Genomic DNA, 26,001 nt, shown 5'->3' on the forward strand with positions numbered 1-26,001 from the left:
GAAGGCTGAAGCTGGTAGAGACAAAGGACGAGCGGCAAAATTCTCAGATCCTTTATTTCACTGAAAACATTTTGTTGTTGTTAACAACTTTGTTATAGCCTGACTCTAAAACCACAGTTAAAAATTCTATTTTGAATGGTACTTTTGATTAAAGGCTTTAAAAATCTTTATGAATCAAAAGAAAAAAAAATTAAATCAAATAAGGATAGAAGGAAAACGAATGGGGGAATGAGAATGCAAGAAAATAATTAAGAAAACATATTTAACAATTTGGTAAAAGAGATACAAAAAAATAACACCTGTGGAAGAGGAAGGAATTTATGATCAAAGAAGAACTAGAGATCATTATTGATAACAAAATAGAAAATTTTGATTATATCAAATTAAAAAGTTTTTGTAAATGCAGTTAAGATTAGAAGGGAAGCAATAAACTGGGAAAACATTTTTATAGTCAAAGGTTTTGATAAAGGCCTCATTTCCAAAATATATAGAGAATTGAATCTAATTTATAAGAAATCAAGCCATTCTCCAATTGATAAATGGTCCAAGGATATGAACAGAAAATTCTCAGATGAAGAAATTGAAACTATTTCTAGCCATATGAAAAGATGCTCCAAGTCATTATTAATCAGAGAAATGCAAACTAAGACAACTCTGAGATACCACACATGTCAGATTGGCTAGAATGACAGGGAAAGATAATGCACAATGTTGGAGGGGATGTGGGAAAGCAGGGACACTGATACATTGTTGGTGGAATTGTGAATACATCCAGCCATTCTGGAGAGCAATTTGAAACTAGGCTCAAAAAGTTATCAAACTGTGCATACCCTTTGATCCAGCAGTGTTACAAACAAATCTTAAAGAAGGGAAAGGGACCCTGCAAGAATGCAAGAATGTTTGTGGTAGCTCTCTTTGTAGTGGCTAGAAACTGGCAACTGAGTGGATGCCCATCAATTGGAGAATGGCTGAATAAATTGTGATATATGAATATTATGGAATATTATGGTTCTGTAAGAAATGACCAACAGGATGATTTCAGAAAGGCCTGGAGAGACTTACATGAACTGATGCTAAGTGAAATGAGCAGGACCAGAAGATCATTATGTACTTCAAGATGATCAATTCTGATGGATGTGGCCCTCTTCAACTATGAGAGGAACCAAATCAGTTCCAATAGAGCAGTAATGAACTGAACCAGTTATGCCCAGCGAAAGAACTCTGGGAGATGACTATGAATCACTACATAGAATTCCCAATACCCCTATTTTTGTCCGCCTGCATTTTTGATTTCCTTCACGATTTCAAAGCCCGATTCTTTTTGTACAGCAAAATAACTGTTTGGACATGTATACATATATTGTATTTAATTTCTACTTTAACATATGTAACATGTATTGGTCAACCTGCCATCTGGGGGAGGGGAGTGGGGGGAAAGAGGGGAAAAATTGGAACAAAAGGCTTGGCAGTTGTCAGTGTTGTAAAATTACCCATGCATATATCTTGTAAATAAAAAGCTACCAAAAAAAAAAAATAGAGCCTACAATTCTATGACTCTGAACCAACAAAGCTTTACAATTCACTGAGAGGGGATTGAGGCTAGTGGCAGTCTACTGTTGTTTAGACCTGTACCCAGGTCAGGAACTTGTAGAGCTCTGACAAGGTGAGTGACAATCAGACTTCATTTTTGATCAGATCTCTAAGACAATTTCCACTAACCTATCTTTTTATCTGTGTATCTCCTAAACTAAAGGATTCTTCATTACCTTTTGCTATGTTCCACATAGCAAATTATGCTAGAACTTTCACTAGGGAAATTTTAACTAGTAACCACTGAATAATAATACCAGAAAGGGAAATAATTTTTTTTTATCATATACCAAACATCCTATGCAGTTGTACCAACCACTTCAAAAATTAGCTGTTATATTCAGTCAATTTTATCATTTTTTATGAAATCAACTACTTATACTCAGAAACTCAATCCAACTTAGCCCTTTTGAATATTTATTTTAAAAATCACATTTTAACTACTCTTTCCTCTAAATTTTTCAATAACTTTTATCCCAAAGCTAAGATTTGACCAAATACACACAACATATAAAATTAAGTGTTCCCTTAGGGAAATATATAGTGCCAGGATGCAGAGGATAAATAGACACCTATTGGTGGAAGACAGTAACCCACAACAACTTCAGGTAAAGCCCAAAAGGATTAACAACAACAACAACAAAAAGTCTTGGCTGATTCAAGGGTATCTGGAAGAAATAAAACAAGAAATACAAAATGTAGTAAAGAATGGCAAGGAGACTGAAGGCCTTCGAACAGATGGTGAAAAATTCCACCCAGAAGTAAATGCCTTGAAAATTAAAATAGGCCAAATACACCCAGAGAAGGAACACTGGGAAGTGAATGTAAATTGTTAGCACTACTGTCTATCTACCCAGGTTACTTATACCTTCGGAAGCTAATAATTAATGTGCAACAAGAAAATGGTATTTACACACATATATTGTATCTAGGTTATACCTGTCATCGGGGGGAGGGAGTGGAGGGAGGGAGGGGATAATTTGGAAAAATGAATAAAAAAAAAAAAAAGAAAAGAAAATTAAAATAGGCCTCAAAATGTTAAGGGGATAGTGGGAGAGGAAAAAAATATAATCCCCCCCCCAAAAAAAAAACAAATAGTAAACTGCTGTAACTTCTATGTTCACCTCACAGATAACCATAAACCAACCATAAAATCAAAGCCTAAGACACTTTAGTGGTACCAGCAAGGAGATGAGGTGAAACAAACTGTTAGCACAGGAAACTTAAAAGATTGGTAGGAGAGGTCTGTCTCAGATTAAGGAAGGAGAAGGAAGAAAGAGAGGAAGGGTAATCATCAGTCCAGGACAGCTCCTCTTTAGTAAACCAGCAAGAGATTCTAAGATCCAGTGTAACTCTAATACCAGGATTTCCCTCCCCCCTCCCCAAGTACTTTGGCATAGCCAGGGTAACTAGCAGACTCTTGGGAATCACCAAGTGCTGTTTTGATGTAGCCTCAGGTAGGCAGCTTCCTCCAACTTCCAGATGTGCTTCAGTGCAGCCCCAGAAAAATGCAGAAACATCCCACTGAGCCTTACTTATTAGCACATGCCATTTACCACCACTAGAACCCTGCTCAGCACCAGGTAGGCTGCCAAACCAGCACAGCTTCTAGAAGTACCAATCACACTCCACTGCACCACTACAACAAAGGACCAGAGCAAGGGTGGACCTTGAAGCAACATTAGAGCAGCACCAAGTAAACAGTCAGGGCCTGCAACCACTAGGACAAGAAGCCTGAGACAGTACTTTGAGAACAGAGTTCAAATCCTCACCCCCCCCCCAAAAAAAAAAAACTGAGCAAAAAACAAAGAAAAAAAGGAACCTAACCTTAGAAAGTCATTATGGGGACAGAGAAGACCAAGACAAAAACTCAGAAGAGGACAATGTAAAAGCACCTATGGGCAAAACTCAGTGTTGAAAAACTTATACTTGCATATGTTTTGAACATAAAAAACCTCAATAAAAAACTTTTTAAAAGAGGAAAAAAATCATATAAGAGAGGTAGACTAGTACTGAGAAAACAAATTAAAATGAGATAAGAGCACTATGGAAAAAAAAAAAACAGCTTGGGAAACTGTTTAAAAAGCAGAACTGACAACTATAGCAAACTAGTGTTTGACAAACCCAAAGACCCCAGCTTTGGGGATAAGAATTCACTATTTGACAAAAACTAATGGGAAAATTGGAAATTAGTACGGCAGAAACTAGGCACTGATCCACACTTAACACCATATACCAAGATAAAGTCAAAATAGGTTCATGATCTAAACATAAAGAATGAGATTATAAATAAATGAGAAGAACACAGGAAAGTTTACCTCTCATAATTGGGGAGGAGGAAGGAATTTGGGACCAAAAAAGAACTAGAGATCATTATTGATCACAAAATAGATAATTTTGATTATATTAAGTTAATTAGTTAAATTTAGTTAACTAATTTAATTAGTTAATTAAATTGATTAATTAGTTAAACAAAATTAATGCAAACAAGATTAGAAGAGAAGCAATAAACTGGGAAAACATTTTTTTACAAAGACTCTGATAAAAGCCTCATTTCCAAATTATGTAGAGAATTGACTCAAATTTATAAGAAATCAAGCCATTCTCTAATTGATAAATGGTCAAAGGATATGAACAATTTTCAGATGACGAAATTGAAACTATTTCTACTCATATGAAAAGGTGTTCCAAATGATTGTTGATTAGAGAAATGCAAATTAAAACTCTGAGATATCACTACATACTTGTCAGATTGGCTAAGATGACAGGAAATGATAATGACGAATGTTGGAGGGGATATGGGAAAAAAAACTGGGACACTGATACATTGTTGGTGGAACTGTGAACAAATCCAAACATTCTGGAGAGTAATTTGGAACTATGTTCAAAAAGTTATCAAACTGTGCATACTCTTTGACCCACCAGTGTTTCTACTGGGCTTTTATCCCAGAGATATTAAAGAAGGGAAAAGGATCCACATGTGCAAAAATGTTTCTGGAAGCCCCTTTTGTAGTGGCTAGAAACTGGAAACTGAGTGGATGCCCATGAATTGGAGAATGGCTGAATAAATTGTGGCATATGAATGTTATGGAATGTTATTGGTTCTGCAGGAAATAACCAACAGGACAATTTCAAAGAGGCCTATAGAGAGCTACATGAACTGATGCTAAGTGAAATGAGCAGAACCAGAGAAGATCATTATACACTTCAACAACAATACAATACAATAACCAATTCTGATGGATGTGGCTCTCTTCAACAATGAGATGATTCAAACTAGTTCCAATTGTTTAGTAATGAAGAGAGTCAGATACACCCAGAGAGCACTATGGGAAATGTGTGAGGACCACAACATAGCATTTCCACTCTTTCTGTTGTTTGCTTGCATTTTTGTTTTCCTTCTCGGTTTTTTCTTTCTTTCTAGATCCAATATATAGATATATATACATATATTGGATTTAACACATATTTTAACATATTTAACATGTATTGGACTACTTGCCATCTATGGGAGGGGGTGGGGGGAAGGAGGGGAAAAGTTGGAACAAAGGTTTTGTAAGAGTCAATGTTGAAAAATTATCCATGCATATGTTTTGTAAATAAAAAGCTATTTCAAAAAAAAAAAAAAGTTAATTGACCAAATGGAGGAGATATAAAAATTCATTGAAAAAAAAATTGTTAAAGAATTCAATTGGTCAAATGGGAAAGTACAAAAACTAATTAAAGAAAACAACTCTTTAAACATCGTAATTGGGCAAGTGGAAACTAATGATTCCAATATCAAGGATCAATTAAACAAAATTTAAAAGGATGAAAAAATGGAAGAAAATATAAAATACTTCATGGGAATAACAAATGACCTAGAAAACAGATTCAGGAGACACAATATCAGAATCACTGGACTATCTGAAAGACATAATCAAAAGGAGGGCCTACATAGCATCTTTCAAGAAATTACCAAGAAAAACTGTCCTGAGGACCAGTGGAACCAGAGGGCAAAATAGATACTGAAAGAATCCACTGATCTCAAGAAAGAAATCCCAAAATAAGAACTTCAAGATACATTATAACCAAATTTCAGAACTATCAAGCCAAGGAAAAAATACTACAAATACCCAAAAAGAAACTATTCAAATATCAGAGAGTCACAATCAGAATTACACAGGACTTATGTAACAATTAAAGGGTTGTAGGACATAAAACATGATATTCAGGAAAGCAAAGGAGCTACAACTACAACCAAGAATCATTTATCTTGCAAAATTAAACCAAAGGGAAGGGAAAGAATGATCATGGGAGGTAACAGCAGGAGGAATAAGGAAGGAAGAAAAGCAAGCTTTGTGTCTGAATCTTTAGCTATGAAACTCAGAATTTAATTATGGCATATCATCTTTATCTCCTTTTAGCTTGACACTCTACAAGAATATGTGTTGGTTTTTTATTTTTTTAGGTTAAATGTGTAATTCTTCTAAACATATTTCCACATTTAACATGCTATATAAGAAAAATCAGATCAAAAGAAAAAAAAAGAGAGAAATGAAGCAAAAAAATAATAATAATAATAACAAAGGTGAGAATGCTATGCTTTGATCCACATTCAGTCTCCATAGTCCATTCCCTGAATGTGGATGGCTCTTTCCATCCCAAGTCTATTAGAATTGCCTTGAATCACCTCATTGATGAAAACAGTCAAGTAGGTTCTTGGGGGGCGGAGCTAAGAGAGCAGAGAGGACACATACATCTTCTTAAACTCGCCTTTTCTCTCAATCTATTTCAATGATATTCAGCTTCAGAATTAGTGCTTTACTGTCAGAACTCATGAATATTGGGAGCGTAACACATTACCAACGGAAGATATTCTCAAAATTCGCCAGAAAAAATCTGTTTTGCGTATGTGCAGGGGCAGAATGGGATTAGACCAGGCACAGACCTCAAGAAGGCAGTGAGAGCTTGAGAAACAGCACCCACTGAGCAGAGCAGAGGGGGGCAGGGCTTGGTCTCTGCTGGCCGAAAATCTGCATGGGAGAACTTTACCAAAGTATCAGCTACTCTGCCCCAGCAATAAGCCAGTAGATCAGCAGAGAAGCTATAAATACAGAGGGTAAAGACTATAACCCCAAAAGCTAGACTCTCTTAGCATCTAGCCACAAGCACCCAGCACGCAGTTACTCAGTATGATCTTAAGGGCAGTAGTTGGTCCCAGCAAAGCCCACTGCTTCTGCTTTCAGCAGATGACTATTTTCTACTAACCATAAAGATATTGGCACTCTTTATTTATTGTTTGGCACGTGAGCAGGCATAATTGGCAATGCCCTGAGCCTTCTTACTCAAGCAGAACTTGGTCAACCCGGAATTCTGATCAGTGATGAGCAAATCTACAAAGTAATTGTCACAGCCCACGCCTTTGTAATAATTTTCTTTATAGTAATACCTATTATAATCGGAGGCTTTGATAACTGACTAGTACCACTAATAATTGGAGTCCCTGACATAGCATTCCCTCAGATAAATAATATAAGCTTTTGACTACTACCGCCATCATTTCTACTGCTACTAGCATCTTCAACAGTCGAAGCAGGTGCTGGAACTGGATGAAGTTTACCCCCCTCTAGGAGGAAACCTAGCCCATGCCAGAGCATCAGTTGATCTAGCTATTTTTTCACTTTATCTAGCAGGAGTATCTTCTATCCTCGGGGCTATTAACTTCATTACAACAATTATTAACATAAAACTCCCTGCAATATCCCAATATCAAACACCAGTCTTCGTTTGGTCAGTAATAATTACAGCAGTTCTGCTTCTCCTATCTCTGCCAGTCCTAGCTGCCAATATTACAATACTTGTAACAAACTGCAACCTAAATACAACATTCTTTGATCCTGCTGGGGGAGGAGACCCAATTCTTTATCAGCACTTATTCTGATTCTTTGGACACCCAGAGGTATATATTCTGATTCTACCAGGTTTTGGAATTATCTCTCCCATTGTTACATACAATGCAGGCAAAAAAGAACCTTTTGGGTATATAGGAATAGTATGAGCCATGATATCAGTTGGATTCTTAGGTTTCATCATATGAGCTCACCATATGTTCACTGTTGGTCTAGATGTTGACACCCGAGCATATTTTACATCAACTACAATAATCATCGCCATTCCAACTGGTGTTAAAGTTTTTAGCTGATTAGCCACCCTCCACGGAGGAAATATTAAATGATCCCCTGCAATACTATGAGCCTTAGGTTTCATTTTCCTATTTACAATTTGGAGGCCTTACAGGAATTGTGCTTGCCAACTCATCCCTAGATATTGTTCTTCACGATACTATGTAGTAGCCCTTTTCCATTATGTCTTATCTATAGGCACCGTGTTTGCAATTATAGGAGGCTTCGTTCATTGATTCCCACTCTTCATAGGTTACACACTTAATGATATATGAGCAAAAATTCATTTCTGTATCATGTTTATAGGAGTTTGTTAATTCCTGCGCAGTAGTAGCTGTCCCACTGCCCCCTCACTGTCACTTCCTGTTGTCTGTAGAGGCAAATTAAAAATACCCCACTGCCCCCCATAAGCAGACCATAGTTTTTTGTTTTTTCAAAATGAGCAAAAAGGCAAAGCAGGCAATAACTACTGATAGCTTCTATACAGAAAGAGAGCAGACTTCAAACCCTGAGGAGACTAAAAACAGTTTGTCTCTAGATCCAAAGGTGGATAATGACTTTGTCCCCATCACACAAGGCTCTCATAGAAGAAATTTAAAATGATCTTAAAAGAGAATTAGATGAAAAATGGTGAAAGGAAAGGAAAACTTTGCAAGAGAGTCAGGATAAGTCATTAAAAAATAGAGTGGATAAAGAAATTAACTCTATGAAAAACAGAATTTGCAAACTGGAAAAGATAAACAATTCCCAGGAAAACAGATTTTGTGAATCAGAAAAAGAAAACAATTCATTAAAAAAAAAAATGGCAAAATGGAAAAAAATTCCATAGAACAAAACAACTCATTTAAAAACTCAATTGGACAATACAAAAAGAAATTTTAAAAGTAAATGAAAATAATTCATTAAAAATCAGACTTCAACAAATGGAAATGAATGACTCAAGGAGACATCAAGAATTAGTCAAGCAAAACCAAAAAAATGAAAAATTAGAAAAAAATGTTAAATACCTACTTGGGAAAACAACAGACCTGAAAAATAGATCTAGGAGAGATAATCTAAGGATTACTGGGACTCCCTGAAAATCATGATGAAAAAAAGAGCCTAGACACTATTTTTCAGGAAATCATCAAAGAGAACTGCCCAGATGTTATAGAAACAGAAGGCAAAATAGACATTGAAATAATTCTTCGATCACCTATAGAGATGCCAAAATCAAAACTCCAAAAAATAATCTGGATAAATTCCAGAACTATCAGACCAAGGAAAAAATACTACAAGCAGCCAGAAAAAAACGATCCAAATACCGAGGAGCCACAATATGGATCACTGAGAATATACCAGCATCCACATTAAAATATCTAAGGGCCTAGAATGATATTCCGAAAGGCAAAAGAATTTGGTATACAGCCAAGAATAAACTACCCAGCTAAACTGATCATTTTCTTCCAGGGAAGATGGACATTCAATGAAATAGGTGAATTCCATTTATTCCTAATGAAAAAACCAGCGCTAAACAAAAAGTTTGACCTCCAAATATAGGACTCAAGAGAAGCATAAAAAGGTAAAAAGAACTCTTGAGAACTGTATTTCTGTTATGGGTATACATAAAAAAGGAACTAGAAGTGGAAAGGAAATTGTATCAGAAAAAAGCAGAAAGTGGAGGTAAAAAGAGGGAAACTACATCTCACAAAGAGGCAAAGGAAACCTATTATATCTGAGGGAATGAAGGGAGGGGGATGAACATAGTGTGAATCTTACTCTCATAAGATTTGGCTCAAAGAGAAAATATTAGACATATTTGGTTTACATAGAAACTTTTCTAACCTCATTGAAAAGTGGGAGGGGAAAAACAAAAGGGAAGGGTTAGGGTAAATAGAAGGGAATAAAGAAATAATAAGGAAAATGTTTAAGAAAAGGGGAGGAACATTAAGGGGAGGGAGGAATATTTTTTTTTTTAATTTTTTTTTTTTTTTTTTTAATTTTTTATTTTATTTTATAATTATAACATTTTTTGAAAGTACATATGCATGGGTAATTTTTTACAACATTATCCCTTGCACTTACTTCTATTCAGATTTTTTCCCTTCCTCCCCCAACCCCCTCCCCCTGATGGCAAGCAGTCTTATATATGTTAAATATATTACAGTATAATTTAGATACAATATATGTGTGTAGAACCGAATTTTTTGTTGCACAGGAAGAATTGGATTCAGAAGGTAAAAATAACAGTTTACATTCATTTCCCAGTCCTTTTCTGGATGTAGCTGGTTCTGTCCATCATTAATCAATTGGAATTGGATTAGCTCTTCTCTATGTTGAAGAAATCCACTTCCATCAGCATACATCCTCGTACAGTATCATTGTTGAAGTGTATAATGATCTTCTGGTTCTGCTCGTTTCACTCAGCATCAGTTGATGTAAGTCTCTCCAAGCCTCTCTGTATTTCTCCTGTTGGTCATTTCTTATAGAACAGTAATATTCCATAACATTCATATACCATAGTTTACCCAACCATTCTCCAATTGATGGACATCCATTCATCTTCCAGCTTCTAGCCACTATGAAAAGGGCTGCCACAAACATTTTGGCACATACAGGACCCTTTCCCTTCTCTAGTAGTTCCTTGGGGTATAAGCCCAGTAGTAGTATGGCTGGGTCAAAGGGTATGCACATTTTGATAACTTTTTGGGCATAATTCCAGATTGCTCTCCAGAATGGTTGGATTCTTTCACAACTCCACCAACAATGCATCAGTGTCCCAGTTTTCCCACAGCCCCTCCAACATTCATCGTTATTTGTTCCTGTCATTTTAGCCAATCTGACAGGTGTGTAATGATACCTCAGAGTTGTCTTAATTTGCATTTCTCTGATCAATAGTGATTTGGAACACTCTTTCATATGAGTGGAAATAGTTTTAATTTCATCATCTGAAAATTGTCTGTTCATATCCTTTGACCATTTATCAATTGGAGAATGGCTTGATTTCTTATAAATTAAAGTCAATTCTCTGTATATTTTGGAGATGAGGCCTTTATCAGAACCTTTAACTGTAAAAATTTTTTCCCAATTTGTTACTTCCCTTCTAATCTTGTTTGCATTAGTTTTGTTTGTGCAGAAACTTTTTAATTTGGTGTAATCAAAATGTTCTATTTTGTGATCAATAATGGTCTCTAGTTGGGAGGGAGGAATATTAAAGAGGGAAGGCTGCGTGAGGCAAGTAGTGCCCATAAGTCTAATAATTGGGAAGGGGGTAAGAGGGAAAGGAAAAAAAAGCATAATTTGGGGATAATAAGATAGCAGGAAATACAGAATTAGTAGTTTTAACCATAAATGTGAATGAGATAAATTCCCCCATAGAGCGGAGGCAGATAGCAGATTGGATTAAAAGCCAGAATTCTACAATATGTTGGAAGCACACTTGAAACAGGGCGATACATACAGAGTAAAAATAAAAGGTTGGAGCAGAATCTACTATGCTTCAGACAAAGCCAAAAAAGCAGGGGTAGCCATCCTGATCTCAGATCAAGCAAAAGCAAAAATTGATCTAATTAAAAGATAAGGAAAGGCACTATATCTTACTAAAGGGTAGCATAGGCAACAAAGCAGTATCAATACTAAACATATATGCACCAAGTGGCATAGCAGCTAAATTCCTAAAAGAAAAGTTAAGAGAGCTGCAAGAAGAAATAAATAGCAAAACTATAATAGTGAGAGATCTCAACCTTGCACTCTCAGAACTACATAAATCAAACCACAAAATACATAAGAAAGAAGTTAAACAGGTAAAATAGAACACTGGAAAAGTTAGGTATGATACATCTTTGGAGAATACTGAATGGAGACAGAAAGGAGTATATTTTCTTTTCAGCAGTTCATGGAACCTGTACAAAAACTGACCACAAATTCAAATGCAGAGGGGCAGAAATCGTAAATGCATCCTTCTCAGATCACGAAGCAATAAAAAGCCAGGGGAAAATTAGACCAAAAAGGAATTGGAAACTAAATAATCTCATACTAAAGAATAATTGGGTAAAATAGCAAATCATAGAAACAATTAATAATATCAGCCAAGAGAATGACAATAATGAGATGTCATACCATAATGTGTGGGATGCAGCTAAGGCAGAAATAAGGGGAAATTTTATATTTCTAGAGGTTTACTTGCATAAAATAGAGAACGAGAAAATCAATGAATTAGGCTTACAATTTAAAAAGCTAGAAAAAGAGCAAATTAAAAACCCCCAATCAAACCCTAAACTTGAAATTCTAAAAATAAAATGAGAGATCAGTAAAATTGAAAGTAAAAAAACTATTGAATTAATGAATAAAAGTAAGTGGGTTTTATGAAAAAACCAACAAAATAGGTAAAACCTTGGTAAATTTGATTAGAAAAAGGAAAGAAGAAAATCAAATTAGGTCTTAAGAAAGAAAAGGGAGAAATTTCCACTAATGAAGAGGAAATTAGAGCAATAATTAGGAGTTACTCTGCCCAACATCATGCCAATAAATTTGATAACATAACAAAGAGAAATTCCATTCAAAATATCTGCCGATAATATAAAATATTTGTGAATCTGTTTACCAAAGGAAAGTAAGGAATTATATAAGCAAAATTATAAAACACTTGCCACAAAAATAAAGTCATATTTAAATAACTGGAAAGACATTAAGTGCTCTTGGATAGGCCAAGCAAATATAATAAAGATGACAATACTCCCTAAACTAATCTATTTATTTAGTGCTATACCAATCAGACTCCCAAGAAACTATTTTAATTTTAATGACCTAGAAAAAATAACAACAAAATTCATATGGAAAAACAAAAGGTCGAGAATTTCAAGGGAATTAATGAAAAAAAGAAAAATATCAAATGAAGGTGGCCTAGCTGTACCTGATCTAAAACTATATTATAAAGCAGCAATCACCAAAACCATTTGTTATTGGCTAAGAAAGAGACTAGTTGATCAGTGGAATAGGTTAGGTTCACAGGACAAAATAGTGAATAACTATAGCAATTTAGTGTTTGACAAACCCAAAGATCCCAACTTTGGGGATAAGAATTCATTATTTGACAAAAACTGCTGAGAAAACTGGAAATTAGTATGGTAGAAATTAGACATGGACCCACACTTAATACCATGCACCAAGATAAATAAGATCAAAATGGGTTCATGATTTAGGCATAAAGAACGAGATCATAAATAAATTAGAGGAACATAGGAAAGTTTACCTCTCAGACTTGTGGAGGAGGAAGGAATTTGTGACCAAAGAAGAACTAGAGACTATTATTGATCACAAAATAGAAAATTTTGATTACATCAAATTAAAAAGCTTTTGTACAAACAAAACTAATGCAAACAAGACTACAAGGGAAGTAACAAACTGGGAAAATATTTTTACAGTGAAAGGTTCTGATAAAGGGCTCATTTCCAAAATATATAGAAAACTGACTCTAATTTATAAGAAATTAAGCCATTCTCCAATTGATAAATGGTCAAAGGATATGAACAGACAATTCTCAGATGATGAAATTGAAACTATATCCACTCATATGAAAGAGTGTTCCAAATCACAATATTGATCAGAGAAATGCAAATTAAGACAACTCTGAGATACTATTATACACCTGTCAGATTGGCTAAGATGACAGGAACAAATAATGATGAATGTTGGAGGGGATGCAGGAAAACTGGGACACAGATACATTGTTGGTGGAGTTGTGAAAGAATCCAACCATTCTGGAGAGCAATCTGGAATTATGCCCAAAAAGTTATCAAACTGTGCATATCCTTTGATCCAGCAGTGCTACTACTGGGCCTATATCCCAAAAAAATACTAAAGAAGGGAAAGGGACCTGTATGTGCCAAAATGTTTGTGGCAGCCCTTTTTGTAGTGGCTAGAAACTGGAAAATGAATGGATGCCTATCAATTGGAGAATGGTTGGGTAAATTATGGTATATGAATGTTATGGAATATTATTGTTCTGTAAGAAATGACCAGCAGGATTAATACAGAGAGGCTTGGAGAGACTTATATGAACTGATGTGGAGTGAAATGAGCAGAACCAGGAGATCATTATACACTTCAACAACAATACTGTATGAGGATGTATTCTGATGTTAGTGGATATCTTTGACAAAGAGAAGATCTAATTCAGTTCCAATTGATCAATGATGGACAGAATCAGCTACACCCAGAGAAGGAACACTGGGAAATGAGTGTAAACTGTTTGCATTTTTGGTTTCCTTTCCAGGTTATTTTTACCTTCTGAATCCAATTCTCTCTATGTAACAAGAGAACTGTTTGGTTCTACACACATATATTGTATCTAGGATATACTATAACATATTTAACATGTATAAGACTGCTTACCATCTAGGGGAGGGGTTGGAGGGAGGGAAGGGAAAAGTCGGAACAGAAGTGAGTGCAAGTGATAATGTTGTAAAAAATTACCCAAGCGTATGTTCTGTCAATAAAAATTATAATAATTTTTTTAAAAAAGAAGTCATATTGCAAAAGAAAACATATATTTCTGTCCCCTACCTGCTTCTTCCCAAAAATCCTCAAGAAAAAAAAAAAAAAAAGTAAACTTCAGTCTATTTTCAGATACAATCAGTTCTTTCTCTGGGTGTGGATAGATAGTATTTTTTATTTACACCACTCCACCTCTCTTTCCCATTTTCCCAATACATTCTCTCACCCTTTGATTTATTTTATTTTTTAAGCTATTATTCCTTCTATTATTGTTCTGTAAGAAATGACCAACAGGATGATTTCAGAAAGGCCTGGAGAGACTTACATGAACTGATGCTGAGTGAAATGAGCAGGACCAAGAGAGCATTGTATACTATACTATACTATATGATGATCAATTTTAATGGATGTGGCCATTTTCAACAATGAGATGAACCAAATCAGTTGTAAAATTACCCATGCATATATCTGGTAAATAAAAACTATTATAAAAAATTTTTAAGAAGATATTATTCCTTCATTAATGAAAAAAAATGCAAAGGAAGGAAGCTGGTCTAACTGTATCAGACCTAAAACTTTATTGTAAAGCAGCAGATATTATTCCTCTATTCAACTTTTATACTTGTGCCTTCTATCTAAATGTATATATACTCCTAAATGCTATAATGAGAAAGTTCTTGAGTTACAAGTATCATCTTCCCATATAGGAATGTAAACAAACAAGCCAATCTTTTTAAGTCCCTTATAATTTCCCTTTCTTGACTACCTCCTTATGTTTCTCTTAAGTCTTGCACTTGAAAGTTAAATTTTTTATTCATCAAATCTTTTTATCAGGAACTTTTAAAAATCTTTTATTTCACTGAAGATCTAATACCTCTCCTCCTCCCCAAAGATTTTTTGCTCAGTAGGTGATTCTTGGTTGTAATCCCAGCTTCACTGCTCTCTGAAATATTATATTCTAAACTCTTCTTCCCCACTTCCCTCTTCCCCCATCTTATAATATAAAAAACAATGGATTTCTTGCTATTTCTAGAACAAGACAGTCCATCTCTTGACTCCACGCACTTTTAATATCACTCATGCATGGAATTCTCTTCCTGTCTTCACCTCCTAACTCCTGGCCCCTGGCTCTCTTCAAGTCCCAGCTAAAATTATATCTTCCTCAAGATTTTCTTAGTTGGTCCTCTTAGTACACTGCTTCTTAAGTTATTTTAGGGCAGAGTCAAGATGTCAGAGAAAAGGCAGGAACTAAGCTCTCCCAAATTACTCTCTTAACAATTTTACATATTGCCTCAAAACAAATTTGAGAGCAGCAGCAAAAACCATACATGCAGTGAAAAAATTTTCTAGCCTAAGACAACTCAGAAAGTAACTAGAAAAGGTCTGTCACACTATGTGTATGTTAAGAGTGGAGCACAGTTTAGCACAGTCCATCTTGGCAAATCAGCAGCAGACCATGCCTGCCAAGCCCTTTGGGCTTTGACCCAGCAAAACCAATTCAAGGTCTATATCCCAAAGAGATAACAAACAAAAACGAAAGGGATATATATGTAAAAAATATTTATAGTAGCTCTTTCTGTGGTGGCAAAGAATTGGAAATTAAAGGGATGCCCATTAATTAGGAAATGGCTGAACATGGTATGATATATAACTATGATAGAACATTTTTATATTATTTTAAAATGATAAGAGGTATGGTTTCAATAAACTAGTAAAAGATCATATGAACTAAATGAAAGTAAAAATGAGCAGAATCAAGAGACTATCCACAGCAATATTTTAAGAATGATTAATTGTGAAATGACTTAGTTATTTTCAGCAATGCAATAATCCAAGACAATTCCCAAAGGACTTCTGAAGAGGAACACCATTCATCTCTAGAGAAAGAATTAATGGAGTCTGCAATGCCAAAAAACTTTTTAAAACTCATTTATTTTTCTTGACTTTGTTTCCTGTACCTCTCTCCAACAACATATCGAATATGGAAATAGGCTTTGCATGAATGCAAATATATATAACATATCAAATTGCTTTCTCAATGAAGAGAGAGGGAAAGGAGGGAGAGAATTTGAAAATCAAATTTTTAAAAAAGAATGTTTAAACCTGCTTTTATACGTAATTGGAAAAAACTAAAATATTAAATAAAAAAGAGAAAATTAAATGTTTAATTTTATTATCTACTACAAAAAATAGCTGTAGGTCTACAATCTGCAGTTTCCCACCCACGCTGATGTTTATCATGTTCTGCATGACTATATGAAAAACTTTTCTTTCCCTTTTCAGAAAGACAATATAACTACATTTATTTTTGGGAATCTCACTTCTAATCAAGACATTTCTAACTATAAATACAATATTCTTTATACTGCTAGTATGTTACAAACTCCAGAGTTCATTTGTCTTTTTTCCCATCAAAATTATTGATTTCGGTCCATTGAAGGATTTTTTTATAGTAACACATTTCAAATTCTATAATGTAAATCAAAGAGAAAATCAAATATTATACTAAGAATTTAACTCTATGATTATTTATAGGAGCATTATTCAAAAGTTTGGCCTATCCATATAAGAAAAATCATGTAGGTTTAAAAACAATGCATAGTACTCTAGCCCATTATATTCAGTTGTATATAAAACTTAAAAAGTATTTGTGTCTTGGAAAAGATATGAACAATGAACCCCAGAAGCAACAGGGAAAAAATTAGCTGGACTACTTTTTAGATAGTGTATAGTTCTATTAAAAACTCCAAGTTTCTATATGAACAAAGACCCTCCTTTTCAACATCAGTATTGTTTCCCATGAAGATGTATGTATGCAAGTCATAAGAGTATAAACTTCTCTAAAAATTAAGCTGTTCGGGGCAGCTAGGTGGCACAGTGGATAGAGCACCAGCCTTGAATTCAGGAGGACGCGAGTTCAAATCTGTCTCAGACACTTAACACTTCCTAGCTGTGTGACCCTGGGCAAGTCACTTAACCCCAGCCTCAGAGGGAAAAAAAAATTAGCTGTGAGTCATTCAAAGGAGTAATAAAGAGTCACATTATAACCAAGTATGTTTGCAATTATTCTAAGTGACAAACTGCTGGACAAAAGGCCTAAAAAATCATTAGAAGATTGTGCAAGTAAAAAAGGAAACGGGCCAGTCATATGATATGAAATATAACCAAGGGGCAGTTGATATACTTTACTTACGTCTATGCAATATTAAGTGATTTATTGTAAGCCCCTATCCTATAGGGAGTCTCTGTTGGGGATAAGCCAAAGTCAGTCTCATTGATACCGATGAGTTACATACATATTTTGGAGGGTGTTACCCAGTTAATTTGGTTCATAAATTCAATTATGGGAATACAGAAAATTTTGAATCTTGGAAGGAATCAGAATAAACTATAAAGAAGAACAGACTTCCAAGTCAGAAGTCCTGGGATAGGATCTTTAATCCCACTTTTGCTAGTCATATGGTCTTAAGTAAGTGACTTTCTCTAAGGTTTAATTTGCCTTTCAGTAAAATGGAGATAACACTCCTATCACTATGTATTCTATAAAATGCTATATGTGTATTTATTTCCACTATTTCATATCTTTCTTTGTATTCTCAGTGCCTAATCATAATGCAGACATTTTAAAAAATGCCTAATGATAGTCTGATAAATAAGTGAATTTTAATTATTATCATTATCCTCTGAGTTAAAATTGTAAAAGAGAGCATTTCATATTAATTAACAAAAAATTATCCAAGTTCCTATTAAATAAGAAATCATTGCTAAATATAATTTATTTTGGTTGATCATTTAAGTGAACAAGTGCTTCCATTTATGCTATGGATTATCATTTTGCTACAAAGCCATCTGAGGGGTTGATGACAGAATAAGAAAAGTCTGTCTCATATCAAGGTATTTTTTTGTGAACAATAAATTCCAGGTGGATAGAGCACTGGCCCTAAAGTCAAGAAGGCAGAAGTTCACATTCAGTCTCAGACACAACACTTACACTAACATTTAACTAATATACAGCTAGTATGACCCTGGGCAAGTAAGGTAATTCCAACTGCCTCACTAAAAATAACAATAATAATAATAAAATTTAAAAATTGATATCTTTAAAAAAAAAAAAACCCACTGAATTCCATTGGATATGTCTAAAGTAGGATTATAGTTAGTTATAGCTCTAGAACAAATGACTTCTTAAATAACTGTGCAAACTAAATGTCTAAAGACATTTCTTTTTTCATTAGTTTCCTGGACTTCCTTGCAACTCTGTCCTAAAGAGATTACTATCATGAATGTTCTTCCTTAGCTTCTGAGATATAACATCTCCTAGTTGTCCTAAACCTCTAGTTGTTCCTTCTGTTTCTTTTAGTAGTCCTCTTCTTTCTGACTCTTTAGAAATCATAATGTCTCTTTCTTCTAACCTTCTAATTTCATATAAATAAATGGTCTTCTATGTTCACATCATTGGAGTTCTTTTTTTACTCTTTCCATTCTCATCTAATCATGTTTCAAATACTGTCAACTCTACTTCTACATCACTTATCAATTACTCACCAAGGATTTTCTGAGCCCTTGCTTCATACTAGGCATTGTACTTAAGCAGTGAGGACACTAAAAAAAATTTTATATATATATATATATATATATATATAGATCTATCTATCTATCTATCTATCTATCTATCTATCTATCTATCTAACTCCTGTCTCTAAGAACATATTCTAATGGGAGAGATAACAGGCAAATAACTGCACATACAAGGTATAGTCAGTATAAAGGTAAGGTAATCTCAGAAGGAAATCACTAGCAGAGGGTGTTAAGTAACTTAAGATAGGAGTTAAGCTGAGTCTTAAAAGGAGGCCAGGAAAACCAGGAGGCGCATTTAGGGTTAGGGTAAGGAAAATGAACATTTGAAACTTGGGGCAGTACAACCAGTAAGAAGGCAGATTTGGGAGATGATGTGTCATGTTTGAAGAATTAAGCCAATGTGGGTGATTCGCAGAATATGTACAAGGGAATAAAGTGTCAGAACCTTGGAAAGTTGGAAAGAGCTGTGTTGTGACTGACTAAATGCCAACTAGATCATTTTATATTTAATCCTTGATATAATAGGGAGCCATTGAAGTTTATTTTTTTTATATTATATTCTTGTAAAAATGGAGGACTAGTTTGGTAGATACGTTTTTGAAATTCCAAAGGCAATGTTTTATTTCTTATCCTGAACCACAAGTCCCTCCCCTGATTCCCCATTAATTGGGATACAGAATCTCTACTCCTTATTACATAGCCAGTCCCTGCTCCCAAGGAGCTTACATTGTTTTGGGGGAGATAACCTTCACCCTTTATTATTTTTTTTATATTCTTGTGAGTTTCAATTTTCTAATTTAAGTTTCACTTCTCTAATTTAATTTTCTACTAAGGAAACCAAATAAAGCCCATCCATTTCTCATAATTTCCCTCCTTTTTTAAAAGTAATTTGGTTTCCACATCCTTTTCTAACCCCTTAAATCTGGCTAATACATTTTACATCCCACTTCATAAAAGTTTCTTAACCTCTGCACAAATCTGCTTACATAGGATGGATAATTAATCCCCAATTTCTCTGCTAATTCTTCCAACAGGGTTATATTAAGAGTGTCCTCCTCTGCCTGCCAATAACCTTTCTAAAATCATTCTACTTTCCTATGCCATTCTGCTAGTGGCACCTAACTATTCTGCTTTTCCCTTCACTGCCTCTCTGGTGTAACTTATCCAATAATATTTATCCGCCAGAGTAGGAACGACCCAAATCCAAAACTTAGTAGATTTCTACCCTTGAATTTATGAGTTACTATATTTGACTTTCTTCTTTGAAAGTTGGGGTAAAAGAAATAGCGTGGTCCACAGGCGCCCACTCAGTTCCCAGGCAAAGCAGTTTTGAGAGTACTGCCTCCACAATACTATCCAAGGTTTGCTTAGAGTGTGCTCATACCTGAGAAATTACCGGAGCTACCCAAAGTTACGTTACAAATTAAGGTCTTTCACTCTTTCATGAGAGGCAAGCTGATTGATCTCCAGAGCCGAGGGCTAGTATAGCCTAGTTTATTCCCTCACAGAAGAGACTAGCAATCCTGAGATTTAAGACAATCTTTTTGGCAGTTTAGTTGAGGTGGAGTGGATTACAGTAAGAGATACAGGAAGGTTATAGCACAGATTAGATTCAAATAGTTTGTATGAATATCTGATGTGAAAATGTCTCTAAGTTTGAACATCTCATATTTCTTTTGAGCTACTAAAATTCTGCTTTGCTCATAACAAAGCACCATCTTAGCTTCAGGAATGCCATCTTGGATTCTTCAGTGCCACTAGATCTCCATTTATAGTTACAATCATAATCACCAATATTTTAACCAGAACAATTAAGAAACATAGATTTTAGGTTGACATATCCTAGATGTTAGATGTGAGAAGATATTAGGTGAATTTCTTTAACAGAACTTAATAAAATCAAATTTCTAAATGGTCACATTGCATATTTGTTCTAATACTTATTCTTGGAGCCCACTTAAAAGTATTATCATTACAAATGAGTCCACCTTGAACTGTGAATTGATCCAAGCAATTTGGAGCTGTGCCCAAAAGGCTACCAAACTGTATATATCTTTTGATCCAGCAATGTCTCTACTGGGCTTATATCCCAAAGGGATCATAAAAAAGGGAAAAGGACCCACATGTACAAAAATGTTTGTGGCAGCCTTTTATTTTAGTGGCAAAGAACTGGAAACTGAATGGATGCCCGGGGAATGGCTGAATAAATTATGGTATATTAATGTGAAGATATACTATTGTTCTATAAGATACAATCAGCAGGATGATTTCAGAAAGGCTTGGAGAGACTTACATGAACTGTTATTAAGTGAAGTGATTAGAACCAGTACACAGCAACAAGATTATATGATGATCAACTGTGATGGACGTAGCTCTTTTCAACAATGAGGTAATTCAGCCCGATTGCAATAGACTTGTGATGAAGAGAGCCATCTGCATCCAAAGAGGACCATAGGAACTGAATGTGGATCACAACATAGTGTTTTCATTTTTGTTTTTTGCTTATTTTTTTAAATCTTATTTTCCTTTGAGCAGCATTAAGGTGGAAATATGTTCAGAAGAATTGCACATGTTTGCTTGCTGTCTAGGGGAGAGGTGAGATAGGAAGGGAGGAAAATTTGAAATACAAGGTTTTGCTAGGGTGAATGTTGAAAACTATCTTTGAATGTATTTTGAAAAATAAAAAGCTACCCCATCAAATGGAGAATGGCTAAAAAAATTATGGTATATGAATATTATGGAATATTATTGTTCTGTAAGAAATATCCAGCAGGATAATTTCAGAAAGGCCTGGAGAGACTTACATGAACTGATGCTGAATGAAATGAGCAGAATCAGGAGATCATTATATACTTCAACAACAATACTATATGATGATTAATTCTGATGGACATGGCCCTCTTCAACAATGAGATGAACCAAATCAGTTCCAAGGGTATGTCTCTTCTGAGTATAATATACTCTATAGGGCAATCTCTTATCTTACAAAGAAAAGATCTTCTTTCTACAATCTAACAGCAATAACAGCAGTTCATATATCCCAAGTACTATTTGGTTTACAATGTTATAACTGAGTTTTTGGCCCCTCATCTTTTTATGCATTTTTGATTTCCTTCACAGGTAAATTGTATACTATTTCAAAGTCTGATTCTTTTTGTACAGCAAAATAACTGTATGTACATGTATACATATGTTATATTTAACTTATATTTTAACATATTTAATATGTATTGGTCAACCTGTCATCTGGGTGAGGGGGTAAAGGGAAGGAGGGGAAAAATTGGAACATAAAGTTTTGCAATTGTCAATGCTGAAAAATTACCCATGCATATATCTTGTAAATAAAAAGCTATAAAAAAAAGCTATTACAAAATAATTTTTTAATTAAACAAAAAAAACAAATTGAGTCCACCTTGTAAAAAGCTTCTTTTGACATTTCTCATCTTTCCCGGTTTTGAGCTTGTCCACTCTCATCTATGCCTTCATTTAACTAGTGCCTTATTTGCAGAACAGACTACTCTCCCCATCTTTAACTAATATTTTTCAAAGGTATGTCTCTTCTGAGTATAATATACTCTATAGGGCAATCTCTTATCTTACAAAGAAAAGATCTTGTTTCTACAATCTAACAGCAATAACAGCAGTTCATATATCCCAAGTATATTTGGTTTACAATGTTATAACTGAGTTTTTGGCCCCTCATCTTTTTATTCCATGAAGCTTACCCTGATAGTACCAGCTATAACTAATTTCTCCTTCCTCAAAACTTTTAAGCACTTTTATTTAGATTTCTCTCTACCAATTATGTTAATATGTATTGTATTTATTTTTACTCATACCTCATATCTTCCCTCCTATATTATAAGCAGAAAACTGTGTCTTATGTCATCTTTAAATGCTCAAGGATACAGTGTTTTGAAAAGGCACCTAATGGTTGTTGAATTAAATTAATATTCCTTGAATGTAATTTAAAACATGCCCTATGCAGCATTAAGAATTAGTCAGGTTTTAATGTGCTGAGAATTCAGTAGACTCCATTCAGTAGACCCAACAATTTCTAATTTTCAACCTTCATACATACAACTTACTTGTTATGACATAAAGTCATAACAGCACTAGTTATTCTATCACAATTTGCAAAATATACTAGAGCATATACATACATAGAAAGAGGGGAAGAACATAAAACAAAACTCCTTAAATCATAACTTACTCAACATTGTGTTTCAGATAAATTTTCAAACTTAAAACAGCCTCAGACAATTGTTGCAAAACCAAAAGATTCCTAAATGTTATGTAGTGTGGCCTTTCCAAAGTCCCTTTAATTCTGTCAAGCTAGTTTGGGTCTGCAAAGTTATTATTAGTTTAAGGAACTCTTGCTTATCTTATTTAATGTGTTATACATCTTCAATGTATGCAAATAAATATTAAGTACCCACTATTATGTTCATCAGAAAACAGTATTTTCTTATGTAAACAATATTATAAATTATGGTTAAATGAAATATTATTTGTGGTACTCTACTTCAAAGGTATTATGCATTAATTTCTGAAGAAATAAAAATATGTTCAGAAATGTTTCTGTTGAGAAATGTGTCCCAAGTTCCAAATATCTGACTTACCATTTACTTTCTAGGGCTAGTGGGAGAAAAAGTACTAGGGACATATGAACTGCTGTTATTGTTATTATACTTTGGAAACAAAACTAGGAGATTGCCCTATAGGGTGTATTATACTCAAAAGTGAAATAAATGCTAAGTATCAAAAAAGAGTCTTTGGCAGAGGTGGCAAATCCTTACATGAATAACTGGCAGAGTTTATCTGCTGCAGTGACTTTGATGTTGAAACAACAAATACTTAATATCTATGAACATCAGGTTCCATAAATTGAAATTAAAACTGGATGATATCTAAGTTTTCATCAGATTCTAAATGTTATTCTAGTAAAAATTCAGAGAGATTAGCAGCTTATTGAAAGCACCTACTGCTACTATAGTGGTCAAACACTTTTCCATCATTTCTAAAATAGATAAAACATTTTAAATACACTAAATCACTGCCTTAAATCATTGCCTAAAATCACCTATCATTAAATTTCACATTTTGGAACTGAAATGAAACACATTAAGTCAAATTACACCAATATTCTAATCCATGAAAACAAGAATTAAACAAAAATAAAAATCCTTTTTTTATCTTTCTCAAAATTAAACATTTTTGAGTTTTTCTTTTAACATTAGAGGAAAAGTCTTAAACAAGCAAATGAGATCTAGAATCAGTTATTTCATAGTGTTAATACTAATTAGTTAAGAGAAGTAATTTAAATACAAAGAACATTGAGTTTATTCCTCATGGGGTGAGGAAAACAAAGAACACTATTCATAAATAAAGCCTAAATTAGCATATTTGTATAAAATACAATTAAAATATACAATATAATAATAATATACAATTAAGATATACACCCCTCAGAACATATTTCAGAGAGCCAATAAAACTATCCTTCTCTGACCTTCCCCGCCTTAAACACACACAAAAGAGGTATTCCAGCTTCTCCAATCTTTCAACATACACGCTTAGAACACGGACAGACACAATTACTTCTGGCCTTTCGTACAGACATAACTTACCAAGTTTTTCCACTAACTTGAGCATCACCCCCCCAATATGAACCTCCCCTGTAACTCTCAGGGTAACATCACGGTTCAGGTCTGTCACATGGACACTCAGTTCCCACGTCCCATCCGCATAGCAGCCATCTGGCATCCTTATCCCGTCCAGAGCCATAGCTCCTTCCTGTGAGTGAAAAGGAAATGGCACTCGTAAGAGTTACTCTCCAAAAGAGGAGAAATCCCATTGAGCCCTAAAAAGGCAAGGTGGAGGAAAACGGGAAAGGGAAGGTAATACCAAAAGAAAAATCACATTAAATGCCGAAAAGAAGCACTCTATCCTCTCTGCTTTAAAGGGCTGTCTCTAGAACTATGTGAAAAAATGGGTCAGGAAGCAGGAGCATAGGGATTGCCAGTCCCGGCGCACCCTTCCCCCAAAAACCATTCCTTCAGTACTCTTACTCTGACCAGCTCTCTGGGAAGGGCTACCCTCAATCCTCCTTTCTAACACAACCCGGGAGGAGTATGTTTTCACCCGGGAGAAACAGGGAGCAGGGCCCCAGCCCCGCCCGTTTCTTCCCACTGACAGAAGCCCGATCAGACTGGACTCCCCAAGTCTCATTGGAAGCCACAGGACCCGCTCCGCCTCCAGCCAGAGCCCGAACCGTTGTGTTCACCTGTTTGCCCCACCACCTCCACTTCCACCTCCCGCCGCAGCACAGCAGCAGCCGCAGCCTCAACCCCCGCCCCAACCCCAGTCCCCAGGGCCGAAGAAACAGCGCCCGAGGCTGAAAAAATCCCCCAGCACTGCGCCCCCCCACCTGCCCAACCACACAGTTGCAAAAACATAAAACTCCAAACAAAAAATCCTAAAACGCGTCTCCTCACCCTCTGTATCCTCCAGCTCTCAGGCGACACTCGGCAAACAGGAGGTCGGGCGTCCAGGGAGCTGCGGGGCCCACGGTCGTCTTCTGCGTCCCCTCCCCACAATCCCAGATGGCTCGTCGAGTTATCTCCTGGCCGGAGGAGCTAGTTAATGGAGTCTGGGAGTCCCAATCCCGTTCCTCTCTCCTCCCAACCAACTTCAGCGGCTCAGCTCCACCTCTCTCCTCCCACCTCTTTCCTCCCTCTGGATGTCTGGCTGCTGGCTGGGCCCTTTCTTTTCCCAAAGAGGACAGAGAAGCGACTTCAGCGCTGGACACCGACGTGGTCCGGCGTCGTCCCCCACCCCCCCGACTGACCAGTAGAGGGAAGGAGTCAGCTGGTTTAAGGGCGTAGGGGGAGGGTGGAGTGGTTTGATTGGGAGCTTTGGGAGTTAGTTCTAGGGGAGGTGGGAGGAACGAGAGACTGGAGGGAAAGGAAGGGGGGTGGGGGGGATTGGGAACGCGGGTAAGCTGCCTGCAGCCGCAATCACAGTCAGACGAGCCACTGCCCTTTTATGGAAATGAAGGACCCAGTACAGGGAGGGAGTCCAACATCCGGGCTTTCGGCAGCTGGATCTTGAGGGGAGGGGCGTGGAGGTCTTCGCTCTAGGGTGGGTGGTAAAGAACCTCCTCTAGCTTTTCACTATTAGTGTTAAGGATTCG

The 26,001-nt window shown here is 35.6% G+C and overlaps 1 protein-coding gene across 4 annotated transcripts in view; it reads right to left on the reverse strand.

Annotated features, from left to right (window-relative positions):
* FERMT2 (FERM domain containing kindlin 2) overlaps positions 1-25,655 on the reverse strand; it is a 107,577-nt gene extending 81,922 nt beyond the window's left edge. For all 4 annotated transcript variants that reach the window (XM_074290563.1, XM_074290561.1, XM_074290560.1 and 1 more), the window contains exons 1-2: positions 25,304-25,655; positions 24,437-24,602 (exon numbers count right to left, since the gene is read on the reverse strand). In XM_074290563.1, the coding sequence (XP_074146664.1) occupies positions 24,437-24,593 (157 nt within the window). In that variant the 5' untranslated portion in view covers positions 24,594-24,602; positions 25,304-25,655. The remainder of the gene's footprint in view (positions 1-24,436; positions 24,603-25,303) is intronic.
* Positions 25,656-26,001: the final 346 nt, after the last annotated feature.

The sequence above is a fragment of the Sminthopsis crassicaudata genome, chromosome 2 (assembly GCF_048593235.1).
Source record: "Sminthopsis crassicaudata isolate SCR6 chromosome 2, ASM4859323v1, whole genome shotgun sequence".
Classification (NCBI taxonomy): Eukaryota; Metazoa; Chordata; class Mammalia; order Dasyuromorphia; family Dasyuridae; genus Sminthopsis; species Sminthopsis crassicaudata.